General features: G+C 36.0%; 1 protein-coding gene and 1 long non-coding RNA gene across 9 annotated transcripts in view; both read left to right on the top strand.

The window, feature by feature from the left end:
• LOC126765211 (uncharacterized) overlaps window positions 1-9,248 on the top strand; it is a 40,584-nt gene extending 31,336 nt beyond the window's left edge. For 2 of the 8 annotated variants that reach the window (XM_050482833.1, XM_050482832.1), the window contains exons 2-5: window positions 6,991-7,175; window positions 7,238-7,740; window positions 7,797-8,332; window positions 8,592-9,248. In XM_050482833.1, coding sequence (XP_050338790.1) covers window positions 7,119-7,175; window positions 7,238-7,740; window positions 7,797-8,332; window positions 8,592-8,665 — 1,170 coding nt within the window. In that variant the 5' untranslated portion in view covers window positions 6,991-7,118 and the 3' untranslated portion in view covers window positions 8,666-9,248. Of the gene's footprint in view, window positions 1-6,990; window positions 7,176-7,237; window positions 7,741-7,796; window positions 8,352-8,591 lie in introns of all 8 variants that reach the window. The other 6 variants (XR_007668303.1, XR_007668301.1, XR_007668300.1 and 3 more) reach the window with 6 other exon arrangements.
• A 1,077-nt stretch (window positions 9,249-10,325) lies between these two features.
• Window positions 10,326-11,103, top strand: LOC126765432 (uncharacterized). Its single transcript, XR_007668386.1, has 3 exons — window positions 10,326-10,643; window positions 10,714-10,826; window positions 10,898-11,103. It is a non-coding gene; the product is annotated as an uncharacterized LOC126765432 (long non-coding RNA).
• The last annotated feature ends 3,310 nt before the right edge of the window (window positions 11,104-14,413 follow it).

Raw genomic sequence — 14,413 nt, 5'->3', positions numbered from 1 at the left:
TTGGGCTGTCTGTTGTGATTGCAGCTTCTCGACGTCGAAACTTCCTTTTGTTTGGTGGCGTGCGTTTTTTGCTGCACAGAGGCGGGTGCGAATCTTAGCTGCAACAAGATAGTGGTCCGAGTCGATGTTAGGACCTCGGAGCGCACGCACATCTAAAACACTGGAAACGTGTCTTCCGTCTATCACAACATGATCGATCTGGTTGGTAGTTTTTCGATCCGGAGACAGCCAGGTAGCTTGATGAATCTTCCTATGCTGGAATCTAGTACTACAGATAACCATATTTCGGGCCCTGGCGAAGTCAATCAGCCTCAACCCATTTGGGGATGTTTCCTCGTGGATGCTGAATTTACCGACCGTAGTGCCAAAGATACCTTCTTTGCCACCCTGGCGTTAAAATCGCCAAGCACGAATTTGACATCGTGGCGGGGCAGCCCTCATAAGTGCGCTCCCAGCACTCATAAAAGGCATATTTGGTCACATCGTCCTTCTCTTCCGTCGGGGCGTGAGCGCAAATCTGCGATATGTTGAAGAACCTCGCTTTGATGCGGATTGTGGCTGGACGTTCATTCACCGGAGTGAATGATAGTACTCGGCGACGAAGTCTCTCTCCCACCACGAATACTACACCAAACTTGCGCTCCTTTATATGGCCACTGTAGTAAATGTCACAAGGACCTACTCGTCTCTGTCTTCGTCCCGTCCATTGCATTTCTTGGGCGGCGGTGATGTCAGCCTTTATTTTTACGAGGACATCAACCAGCTGGGCAGCGGCACCTTCCCAATTAAGGGACCGGACATTCCAGGTGCATGACCTCAATTCGTAGTCCTTATTTCGTTTGCCATGGTCGTCATCAAAAGGGGGGTCTCTCATCCGAGGCTGATTGCTAATTTTCATTGGTAAGATTTTTTACGTGGCGGGTCCCAAACTCAGCGCACATCCCTATGTAGGGGATGTTTCGTCTTCAAACGGATGTTCTTAGGCTACCCAGAGGATACTTGGTCAAAGACCGGAAGTAGTGAGCTGCTTGAGTCATATGTAAGAGAATCGTTTCTGGCCACTCCCAAGTGAATGGCGATCAGAGAACTTTCCTCACTTGCGTGAACTTCTACATATGACTCTGTTCAAATATCATTGAACATGCTTATTTATCAGCAAAACCGAAATTCTACTGAATACAAATATCTATTTATATATTAATAAACATATATATGTACATACATAATGCATTTACATGCAATGCGCATGCAATAAAAACAAAAATGCATAGGGACACATGTCATAAATTTAGAGAAGAGATAAGATTATCATACACACACATATGTATCAAAACAACCCCATGTCAAGCAGCAATAAACAATATGCTGCAATACATATAATATACACACATACGCATATATTTAGATAGATAAGATAGTTTTACAAATTGTATATAAGCAAGAAAAATACGAAATAAAGATCAGATTTGAAAGAAAATCTCAATCGAAAACATTCCTTTTATTTACAAATTTTACTTCCCCCCACCACTGGTAAGGGGTAAAAGAAGAATTAAAAGGAAATATTTCAAATAAAGGAGCCGTTAGCTATCACTTATTGCCCCCCACCCGAGGTAAGGAATAAGTGAAGCAAAACGCTTAACCTTTATTAACATATATTTGGTCCTTCGAGCCGGATTTCTCATCTTTTCTCTTTGATTTATCGTCATCGGGCTTGCTGCATTGGCGTTCGTCCTTAATGCTGCTGGATCCACCCTTGGATGTTCTTGTGTCCTTCAAAGCTGCAACCGTTTTTGTACTCTTTGGCGCTGAATTCCTGCCGGTATTATCACCTTCTGCATCGGTGCATTTTTCCTTTATGTATTTTTGTGAAGTAGTAAAATCTTCCTTCTGTGTTTTAGCATCATCTTCCAAAATATGATCAGCTACTTCAGTTTCGTCTTCAAACGATTTAACCTGGACTTCATTTTCCCACATTTTTCCAAAATGTGAGCCTGCCGGAAGAGATATGAGATTGTAAGATTCCTCAGTTTTTGAAGGTTTATGTAATTCTTCAAAGAATTCTTCTTCAAATTCATTTCTTTTTATCTTCCTCTATTATTTCTGTTGTTTTTTCCTCAACAGAAGATAGAGGGAGTGATCGAACTGTTATTAGTTTTTCGTCTTCAATATTTTGCACTGCATTAATTAGTTTCGTCGCAGTTGTAGATAATTTTGGTATGATGAACAGAATTGGCTGATTGTCGTACTTTTTCTTAAGTTTACTCCATGCAGCTTCATAATTTTTCGACGAAATTTGAAAATGCTGTATTACTCGTGCAGCTTCGCCTTTTAAGCATTGACGAAGACGCAGCATTTTTTCTATGTTCGGCATCTGCTCGTTGTCATGTACCATAACTTGAAACACGTTGTAAAAATTGGCCCATTCCTTAATATCGCCATAAAATGTTGGAATTTTTATTATTTTTCTTTCTTCAAAGTTAGGGCGAAAAGAAATTTTAGGCTCTTCTTTTTTTAATTTCCTTTTTAAATTCTGAAGATCTTCGTAATATTCGTCACATATTTTTTCGAATATGTCATCAATTTCAACATTAAAATCTAATTTGTTTTTTAGATTTTGGATGTCATTGAATAAGCAGTCTAAGCCTTTTATTTGATCGTTGTCAATCGTTAGTTCCATGCTTAGATCTTCCATTTTTCTTCTGAGGTTTTCAATTTTCCTCATGAATATGGAAGTTTTTTGATCTGGATTAGTGCATCGTATTTGAACTGTTTCAATTTGCCGATCAAATTCGACTAGAGGCTTATCTTTTAAAATGCTCATCTTTAATGCATTGATTGCCTCTTCGATTTTAATCATAGTGTTATTGTATTCATTCTTCTTGAAGTAATCTTCTTCTCCTATGCCATCTGCCATTAACTTTTCGTGGTTGGTATCGAATTCTTTTTGGTACTTTTCAAGAATTTTAATGTTTTCTTCAATTTTTGCTTTCTTTAATGCCTTTCCTGAAATAGTGTTGGATGTGGACAACACTTTTTCGGCTAAATCTGCCTGGGCATCCAGAATTTTCTTTCTGTTTATACCCATTTCGAGAATTTTTTCGCAAAACTTCTCCTATTTATTGATGAACTGCTTGCTTTTCTAAAAAGAAATCGTTGGAGGTATTTGATTTGGTCGCCTAGGTGACCTTGCTGTGCCTCGAGTCACAGCCGCTGAATATTTTTTGGATAGCAGTTAGATCACTGCGTTTAGTCTCTGCTAAAACGGCTTATGCGATCGGTTTTAATGCGGGAATATACACCCGTCTTACAATTATTATTTTTATTTTGTCAATATGCGGGAATATACACCCGTCTTACAATTTAATTTTGCCTGTATTTGTATTAATAACAGGGCTTCTTTAATTTTGGCTGAGCTCTTTTTTTTTGTTTTTTTTTAGGCTCGATTGGACCAAATTTATGTTAATAAAGGTTAAGCGTTTTGCTTCACTTATTCCTTACCTCGGGTGGGGGGCAATAAGTGATAGCTAAGGGCTCCTTTATTTGAAATATTTCCTTTTAATTCTTCTTTTACCCCTTACCACTGGTGGGGGGAAGTAAAATTTGTAAATAAAAGGAATGTTTTCGATTGAGATTTTCTTTCAAATCTGATCTTTATTTCGTATTTTTCTTGCTTATATACAATTTGTAAAACTATCTTATCTATCTAAATATATGCGTATGTGTGTATATTATATGTATTGCAGCATATTGTTTATTGCTGCTTGACATGGGGTTGTTTTGATACATATGTGTGTGTATGATAATCTTATCTCTTCTCTAAATTTATGACATGTGTCCCTATGCATTTTTGTTTTTATTGCATGCGCATTGCATGTAAATGCATTATGTATGTACATATATATGTTTATTAATATATAAATAGATATTTGTATTCAGTAGAATTTCGGCTTTGCTGATAAATAAGCATGTTCAATGATATTTGAACAGACTCCATCCTCTTACTACTTTTAATACAACGGATCTTTGGATTGATGTAGATGACGTTCTAAACGTTTACTTACAATTAAAAGTTTAGTGGCAAAAAATTTTTCTCGAAAAAATTTCAGTAAAAGTCCACGAAATCTAAACACGAAAAATTTTAGATATGTTTTTCTAAACTTTTATTTCTTTATTCTTTATTTTGGGTTAACTAGTCTTTGCAAACATTTTTGTAAAACGGTTGTTCGAAATATTAAAATTCTCCAAATAAACCGTTATCACAATAAATAAACTGTCACCAATTAAGGTATGTGCAGATACCAGTTTATAATTTATAAAAAAAGGTGTAAATTGTTTTATTAAATAATCGTTATAAAAATTTTTGTGATTCCTTTAAATTAGATATTTTTTCAACGAAATAAGTTTATAATAAAATGCTTCCGAAGTAAAAAAAAAATTACTAAATTAAAACCCCTATTATTGTTTAGAACTCGACTGAGTTGAATTGAAATCTACCGTTTTTGTAGTTTCCTTTATAAGTAAAATGAAGATTTAACACTGGTCAACATTGTTTTTCATTATTTATTTTTATCATTATTTAGTACATACGTGTGCTACATCGTTAACATGCCACTCAGTGTCGTAATTTCACGTTATTAATTGAATAGTGTTATTTGCACTATTTTGGATTTCTTGCTAGGAATCACGATAAATACCCAGTGTTCACATAACTTTTTTTAACGTGTTTGAAACTGCTAATAGATACTTGTAGGTTGGGCTAAACAAAAACCTAGGCATAAGACATTTGCTATACAAGCGATATGGACCGAACCAAACGATCATGTAAGTGATTGTTATTTCCGTTTGACTTAAACAGAAGGTATTACAACTAAGTTCAAAGGCACTGACAAGAATCCTACATAAAGCTCCGCTTGATAAAAACCAAAACTTAGCGAAGTAAAAATTAAAGAGGGAATATTTGTATGTCCATATATACGCCAACTGCTAGAGAATAAGAGTTTCGAAGAAAATCTGAATGATCAGGAAAAACTCATCTGGAACCATAAATCAGAAAATTACAAAGATTTAATAAATCAACATATAAAGACCTGATAAATGTCATATAAATTTTAAAAAATTATGTGCTGATGTAGCTGATGTTTCTTCTTTATGACCCTTTTATGTCAGAATAAAAGTGGGCGTGATTAAAAAGATTTTGAAGGCACACGGTTATTAGTTGAGTCTTGAGTATTAACTGATATCAATTTCAAACTTCTATCTCTGCTGGTTTTAGCGTTATGAAATGTTGCTTATAAGCAACATTGCGCTGTGGTAGTACCTTTTTAAAACACAGGTTAATATTAATTTTATATATTATATCTATTAATTTCCAATATATTTTATGTGTTATATAAAACAAAACAGTTTTTGGGTTACAACTAAGTGTACCTTACATTTTGAGCAATTGGATTTCGAAATGCCTTCCTTTTCATCCCAATTCTACCCAATAATCGTATAGATCTAAACACACGGACAGAGATAAAGAGATCTTTAACTCCTCTCTCACTGGAAGTGAGAGAACAATTGCTAAACGTCAAAACCACCTAAACTTTGACAGTTGATCGAGTTCAGGAGGTTTTGACGTTTATCATTTGGAAACGAGCGATGGCCAGATTGAAATCTTACCAAAAAAATTTGTAAACGGAGGGATTATTTGCATCGTTCAAGACCACTTATAAAAATGAAAATTAAATGAATTTAAGAAATTTAAAGGTATTTGATGAAAGGTTTTGTAATTTAAAGCATCATAGTATATTTTCAATGGAAAATGATTAAAAACATTTAATGATTGAGAGCTAACAAGCTTAAATCCTATTATTGGGTATTGAAAGGACAAAAGTCAGTTGTTATAATATTCTTTAAAAAGATTTAAATAGTTTCTACATATAATAAACAACAACTATATAGTAGTTTTTATTCGTATTAAATGTTGGGTGTTTCAATTTAAATGCCCACAAATAATTATTTTTTCCAATCTGGCCATAATGGAAAACGTTATAAAAAACGCTAATTTTGGGGCGCTCTCACACTGGAATAAGTTTAACAACCCTTTATTCCTGCGCACGGACTTAGTGAATGGCGATCAGAGAACTTTCCTCACATGCGTTAACTTCTACACATGACTCCATCCTCCAAAGCTAACTGGAACAAAAATTCCATCCAAGCATTTGTTCCAGCTAGGTTCAAAATATTGGAAAATATCTGAAGTGGCCACCTGCGACTTTTCGACTTCGCACTGAATTTTTACCAACTGGTCTGCCACATCTACACCAAATTTTGTACTAACTATTATAAAATCGAATAGTTTCCGGCATACTATACGTTGTACATATTACCTACAACCAATCGATATATATATAGGGTTATACTATATATATTTATATATATATATAATATATATATAAATTAACAGGATGACGAGAAAAGTTGAAATCCGGTTGACTGTCTGTCTGTCCGTCCGTGCAAGCTGAGAAAAATTGAGATATCTTGATGAAACTCGGTATACATGTTCCTTAAAAGTTCTAGTTCGTAGATGGGCGTAATCGGACCACTGCCACGCCCATAAATCGCCATTAACCTAAAACCTACAAAGTGCTATAACTAAGCACTTAATTAAGATATAAAACTATAATTTTGAACAGGGTATCACAGTAACAAAGGGCTTCTGTGGATAAAAATTTTTGGAAAAAGTGGGCATGGCCCCGCCCCCTAATATGTTTAATGTGCATATCTCTTATAAGCAGGTAATGGTTAACAAAAATTAACCTCGAAGCTAACCTTGTTGCGTTCACATATAGCAAAGATAACCCAATTAAATGAGAGAAATTGACAGCTGTATCCATTTGGGTTTTTTTTTTGTTTACATATTTTCTTCTTGTAAAAAATAAGTTAATAAATGAGTGATGGATACAAAATTGAAAAAATGTTTACTTTTGTTTGCTACAAACCAAGAAGAAAGCAATAAATATCTAACTGCATGAAATTCCTGTAGCCGAGAATATAAAGTTGCTATCCAACAAAGTGAGCATGAATTACGGATACGAAAAGCTCGAGTAATATCGATTTATTATGAAATATTAATGTTGACAACAGTACCTCTTTGTAAGGAAATCAACCCAAGAAGTATTTGGGCATACGTAAGTAAAAAAAGCACAATAAATTATTAACACATTTAAATACATATATGTACATACTTTAGAAGCGACATGGGAACTTCTGGGAAAAGAATGCTCCATCAATGAACGACCGCGTTTTTAAGGAAACCTTTCGCATGAGCAGGGCAACCTTTGAAATATTGTGTGAATATGTCAAAGGTATTACCAAACAGGATTCATGCTATAGGAAGTGCATCCCATTGCAGAAAAGGGTAGCTGTTGCCGTCTACACATTAAAATCTTCGGCGGAGTATGAAACTGTTGCACGACTATTCGGTGTTTCGAAGGCAATCGTCAGCGAAATATTTCTTGCTTTTTGCCAAGAAGTGTGGCAATCATTGCATCCCATTTATTTAACAGAACAATTAAGGAACAGTGAAAAAGTGGATGAGTGTGTTCATGGGTTTGAGAAGCTTGGCTTTCGGCAATGTCTTGGTGCCATAGACGGTTGCCACATTAAAGTTCGGCCACCTGGGAAGGATTGCACGGACTATTACAATAATAAGGGGTGGTACTCCACAGTTTTATTTGCCCTTGTAGATTATAGGTTAGAGGTATAATCAATTTTCACTTGATATTTTCATTAATTTCTTTTTTATCCAGATATCGCTTTCTCTACATTGGCTGCCCAGGTCGATGCAATGACTCGAAAAATTTTCAATGTAGCAAACTAAATACTGCATTGAAGGACCCAATCTTCACTGCAAAAAGCAAAACTATTAATGGCGTGAATGTTCTTGCGGGAGTTATGGGTGATTCGGCTTTCCGATTTGCCAACAATCTAATGAAGCCCTATCTATTCCAAGTACATCTTCCAGAGCATGAAAAAATTTTTAATTACCAATTGTCCAAATGCCGAAGAGTGGTGGAAAATCCGTTTGGACACCTAAAGGCTCGTTTTAGGAGAATAGGGAAAGGAGTCGACAACCACATCAAAAATGTTCCTCTTATAATTAAAGCAGCCTGTACATTGCATAACTTTTTAAATTGTCATAATAATGTCATCAACCACAAATGGATAGAAGAACAAACCACTTACGAAAGTAGTGTACGCCTGGAACAGCCCGAGCACACAGATGCTGTAGGAGATTTTGAAGCAGAACCTGAAACAATTAGAAGAGCGATTGCGAATTCATTTTGCAAGTTTGTTCTACATTTGTAATTATTTTTATTTTTCGTTTAACAAATTAATAAGGTCTTTATAAAAATTTTTCGTATTTTCACTCATTTCTTTTAAAATATCATTCCTTTTCTCTTCCGAAAGAACTGCTTTTTTGGTTAGTTCCACCATTCTTTCTTGCACCCCTCTAATGGACTCCATTTCTTTATCAAACATATCTGAAGTTTTTTCCAAATTCTCTACTAAACGCTCATGGGTTAATTTCCTTCTTTTTGCAGACTCCGGAGTCGTCGAAAGTCCTGCAAGCTCATCGCTTGAAATGAATTGGGATTGGCTGCTCGTCGAAGGGTAGATAGCAGCGCAACCAATGTTGTCTTCTGGTTCCACATCTTCAATTAAAATAAAATAATAAATAAAAGAGCAAACAAAAGTTTCATTTTTATATTACCCATACTCTCTTGCATGAGTTCTTTGAAATTTACTGCTTTACTACCACTGAGTATTTCTTCCACCTCCTTGTAGTGGATCCAAGAGGAAGGCGAACCACCAGTCATACCCACCGCATTCTTTTCTAATCTGTAAAATAAAATACATATTATAATGCTGTGAGTATGCAGCAAAATATACTTTTTTAATTTTAAATGTACTTACTTGTATCGATTGGTAAAATTATGCACTTTTTCCTTTATTTCAGCAGCAATGTAGTTCATCTGATTTTTTGAACATTTCTTTTCCAAACGCGCAAAGATATGAAAATTTTCTTTTCGCGCTTCGTAATTCTTCTATACTATCTGCCCAGTGCAATAGCAGCAATTTCTCTGCATCTACTGTCCATCTAACACGGTTTTTCCTTTTCCTAATTACAATTTAATAAAATTATTATATATAAGTATATTTGTATGCATAAAAAATAAAAATATATGAATTCAAATTTATACTTACCGGCTTATTTGATCCATTTTTTAAATTCCTGCGAATTTTTTGTCAGTTGCTGTCAAATTTAAGCAAAAATATTCACAATAGATGCTGAAGTGTCGCAATTTCGAGTATATTTCGACTGCTTTCCAATGCAACAATGCATATTTTAGTAGGTTATAAAATAACCGCGTAGGTTATAGAGCAGACCGAGGTTATCTTTTCATACATATTATATGGCTAACCTCGCATTTTATGGGTAGGTTACAAGATAACCTAGTTAACCTAGCTAACCTGGCTAACCTGCTTATATGTGAACATAGTATAAACCCAGCAAAACTTGCGTGACCGAAACTCCAACACTTTTACACAATTTTTACTTGTCACTAACACTCCCTCACAAATCTTTGAAATGAGTAAGAAGTCAATCTATTGTGTCTTTTGTTTGTTTTATATTATAAGCTCTTCACTCAACAGAGTTAAGCAAAAATAAAACAAAGGAAGACAAACAAATTTTTTAGCTGTCACCGCTTATTGAAAACGATGAATGTGAAAGCGTACAGCATGATACCGTGAATTTGACGTTTGCTTATTCATTGTGACAAATTGAATTCGAAGAAAACAAAAATTCGGTTACAAACGCGTCGATAATTGAGAATTGTGCAGATTTGTGATTGTGCATATTTATGCAAAATTATTAAAATAAATGTTTAAATCTATTCTAATTGTGTTTCGTTAAATTTGTGAACATTTTGTGTCTATAATATTTGAAAAAAGGGTGAGTAGAGAAATTAATAATTCAATATGAAGAAAAATACATTTAGTGCATATATGAGCCAGGAAAAAAAGGCTTTTAATCTAAGTGTATTTTTCACTGTAATTATTGCATTGTCCCGACGGTATTTTATTATATTATATTAACTTATTTAAAATGAATTTTGATGCAGCCAAATTTTTATTTCTTAATCAGATGGATTCACCAGCGCTTTTTAAAGAAACCTCGCAAGAGTTGATAATATGGAATTGTCTTCAAGAGTTGATAATATGGAAAAGAAAGAGGACAGATTTTTGAAAGAAAATGTAAGTTTATGTCCATAAAAGTTTTTATTGTTCTATAAGTATTCATCAATACAAGAAAACGTATTGTTTAGATATTGTTGTTTAGGCATTATTTAAGTATTCTCTAACTGAACTTGTTCTCTTTTCAGATAATTCAAAAAAGCGAAGAAATGGCCCAAACCGTCCGCGAATGTAAGGTGCTAATTCGGAAAGTTCACCAATCAGTATGCCGACTGACTGGCGAAGAAATCGACAACACACAAACAGAAATTGCTTCCACCCTACCATTAACAACACTAGCTGCAGCTTTGGAAATGGAAGAAAAACTTAAATGCGAAGAATTTGCTACAGCAACGGTTAGTAATGTATACAATTTCTTCAATAAACAATATTTATTTTGCATAATATTTTCAAATTTGTTTTAAGGATGACAGTGTTGCGGCATCCGTACACTGACGAATTTCTGACTTTGTGTAACTGGGACGGTAGGGGAGGCAAACAACCGCTATCAAAGTATCTGTTGTCCAACATATTTTATGGTAAATTTTATACATACATATTTACCTAAAAATATGTGTTTTAAATAGATTTTTCATTAAATTTTTTATAGATTCTTTCATCACTTGTGGACTTGCAAATTTCGAGTAACAAATGCGGAAGTCCATCGAAATGAGCCACCATAGATTTAAGCACAAAAAATATAGAAAGCGAAAAGCTGAAGAATGATAACATTGTAATAATTTTTTAGACATATGTATCTATATAATAATTTATTGAAATAATTTTTATATTATTAAAAAAAATGTGAAGATGAAATAAATTAATTTAATGTAAATCTAAATAAAATTATTTTATTATTAAAATTAATAAAAAAAAAAAAATGTTTTATAAAAAAAAATCTTTATATTTTTGAGTTTCGAACTTTAGGTTGAAGGAATGACAAGCGAGTGGTTTACCCACTAGGCTATTGTAGAATGCACCGTCACGCTTTCCTGAAAGAAGTTTGTTGAATTATCCCAAATTTAATGAAAGTGTGAGAAAGAAGGATATAGTTTTATTACAGCAGAAAATATGTGAGCGAGAAGGTGATACAAGATCACATGTATACAAAAGTTTTGGGAGCTTTTTTGATTCGCCCTTAAGAACGTGATAGGAAAAAGTGACAATTAAACCGGCACGCGTTACCGGCATGTCACTAGATAACATGACCGTCACTGTTCTAACTGGGAAAGCTACAACAACTACATTCGCCCAGCACGAATATTATAAGAACTACTACCGATTGTGTGAAAATGAATTAAATCAAACGAAAACCCCGCTCATTTCGCATATAACGGTACTGTTCAAAACTACTGAAAGCACTATACAAGTAAATCGATAACTGCGCTATATGCGCTAGAAACGTAAAAAAAAAATAATGATGTGTCTGCATATCAAAAGGGTTGAATCGGACCAATATTTCCCTTAGCCCCCATATACTTAATATAAAGAATTTTGAACTTCCGGGTGACTTTGTTCTGCATGTAGCGCTCAATATGTAGTTATTCCAATGGAAATAAGAGGGTGTGTTTAATTCATAAGACTGTATATTTCTGCTAAAATACATAATTTTGGGCGAAAATTTGGCCTAGCCCCTAAATAACTAATATCAGGATTTTCGAACATCCGGCTGACTTTCACTATATGTTTGGTTTTACACCTTAAAGTATTTAACTGGTTTTGATTTTTGTGCGTTGCAAGTGTATAAAATGTTCGGTTGCACCCGAACTTAGCCCTTCCTTACTTGTTTCGGCTTAGTTTTATACACTTTCAAAGCAATATAATTTGATTTATACAATTTTCTTGAAAGTCTAGCCATTTTATGTTTTCTTTCTTTGGCTAACTTTGGCAACTCTCTCTTGTTTCCACGAATTGTTCCAACAATTATAGTTTTTTTGAAAGTAATTTCTTGGCTAATGAAACACTCGTGAAAAAAATATCCGTTGTTACTTTCCTTCCGCATCCTGTAAAAGGATCCATCAGCTTGTCCTAACGAACTCCTCTAGGGGCATTGAACAGTCTCTCCCGTCATCCTTTCCCAAATAGGGAAACCCATTTATTTTGTACTTACTATTGACGTCATCCGCCAACCAGAACTTTATTCCAAATTTGTACACCTAGTCGTCGACGGAAACAACTCTTCACCAACAGCAATATGTATATGCACCAGGTTTATTACAATTTTATGAATTTTCATATTGTAGATATCATAGCATATTTATTAGTTTGTAAACACTGACTTCTTTCGCTCTTCTTATTAAATCTTCTTCTTCTTAATTGGCGTAGACACCGCTTACGCGATTATAGCCGAGTTAACAACAGCGCGCCAGTCGTTTCTTCTTTTCGCTACGTGGCGCCAATTGGATATTCCAAGCGTAGCCAGGTCCTTCTCCACTTGGTCCTTCCAACGGAGTGGAGGTCTTCCTCTTCCTCTGCTTCCCCCGGCGGGTACTGCGTCGAATACTTTCAGAGCTGGAGTGTTTTCATCCATCCGGACAACATGATCTAGCCAGCGTAGCCGCTGTCTTTTAATTCGCTGAACTATGTCAATGTCATCGTATATCTCGTACAGCTCATCGTTCCATCGAATGCGATATTCGCCGTGGCCAACGCGCAAAGGACCATAAATCTTTCGCAGAACTTTTCTCTCAAAAACTCGCAACGTCGACTCATCAGTTGTTGACATCGTCCAAGCCTCTGCACCGTATAGCAGGACGGGAATTATGAGTGACTTATAGAGTTTGGTTTTTGTTTGTCGAGAGAGGACTTTGCTCCTCAATTGCCTACTCAGTCCGAAGTAGCACCTGTTGGCAAGAGTTATACTGCGTTGGATTTCTAGGCTGACATTGTTGGTGGTGTTTACGCTGGTTCCAAGATAGACGAAATTATCTACAACTTCAAAGTTATGACTGTCAACAGTGACGTGAGTTCCAAGTCGCGAGCGCGACGACTGTTTGTTTGATGACAGGAGATATTTCGTCTTGCTCTCGTTCACTGGCAGACCCATTTCTATTGCTTCCTTGTCCAGTCTGGAGAGAGCAGAACTAACGGCGCGGGTGTTGAGGCCGATGATATCAATATTATCGGCATACGCCAGCAGCTGTACACTCTTATAAAAGATGGTACCTTCTCTATTTAGTTCTGCAGCTCGAACTATTTTCTCCAGAAGGAGGTTGAAGAAATCGCACGATAGGGAATCACCTTGTCTGAAACCTCGTTTGGTATCCAGCGGCTCGGAGAGGTCCTTCCCGATTCTGACGGAGCTTTTCGTGTTTCTCAACGTCAGTTTACACAGCCGTATTAGTTTTGCGGGGATACCAAATTCAGACATCGCGGCATAAAGGCAGCTCCTTTTCGTGCTGTCGAAAGCAGCTTTGAAATCGACGATGAGGTGGTGTGTGTCGATTCTTCTTTCACGGGTCTTTTCCAAGATTTGGCGCATGGTGAATATCTGGTCGGTTGTTGATTTTCCAGGTCTAAAGCCACACTGATAAGGTCCAATCAGCTTGTTGAAGGTGGGCTTTAATCTTTAACACAATACGCTCGATAGAACCTTATATGCGATGTTGAGGAGGCTAATAACACGTTAGTTGGCGCAGATTGTGGGGTCTCCTTTTTTATGGATTGGGCATAGCACACTTAAATTCCAATCGTTGGGCATGCTTTCGTCCGACTATATTTTACAAAGAAGCTGATGCATGCTCCTTATCAGTTCTTCGCCGGCCGGCAATCCGTCGGCCCCTGCCGCTTTGTCGTTTTTCAGGCGGGCAATTGCTATTAGAACTTCTTCATGGTCGGGTAATGGAACGTCTGCTCCATCGTCATCGATTGGGGAATTGGGTTCGCCTTCTCCTGGTGTTGTGCATTCGCTGCCATTCAGCAGGTTGGAGAAGTGTTCCCTCCATAATTTAAGTATGCTCTGGGCATCGGTGACTAGATCACCTTTGGGGGTTCTACAAGAGTATGCTCCGGTCTTGAAACCTTCTGTAAGCCGCCGCATTTTTTCGTAGAATTTTCGAGCATTACCTCTGTCGGCCAGCTTATCAAGCTCTTCGTACTCACGCATTTCGGCCTCCTTCTTTTTCTG

This window comes from Bactrocera neohumeralis, unplaced genomic scaffold (genome assembly GCF_024586455.1).
Source record: "Bactrocera neohumeralis isolate Rockhampton unplaced genomic scaffold, APGP_CSIRO_Bneo_wtdbg2-racon-allhic-juicebox.fasta_v2 cluster10, whole genome shotgun sequence".
NCBI lineage: Eukaryota > Metazoa > Arthropoda > Insecta > Diptera > Tephritidae > Bactrocera > Bactrocera neohumeralis.
This window is presented reverse-complemented; position numbering and strand designations above follow the sequence as displayed.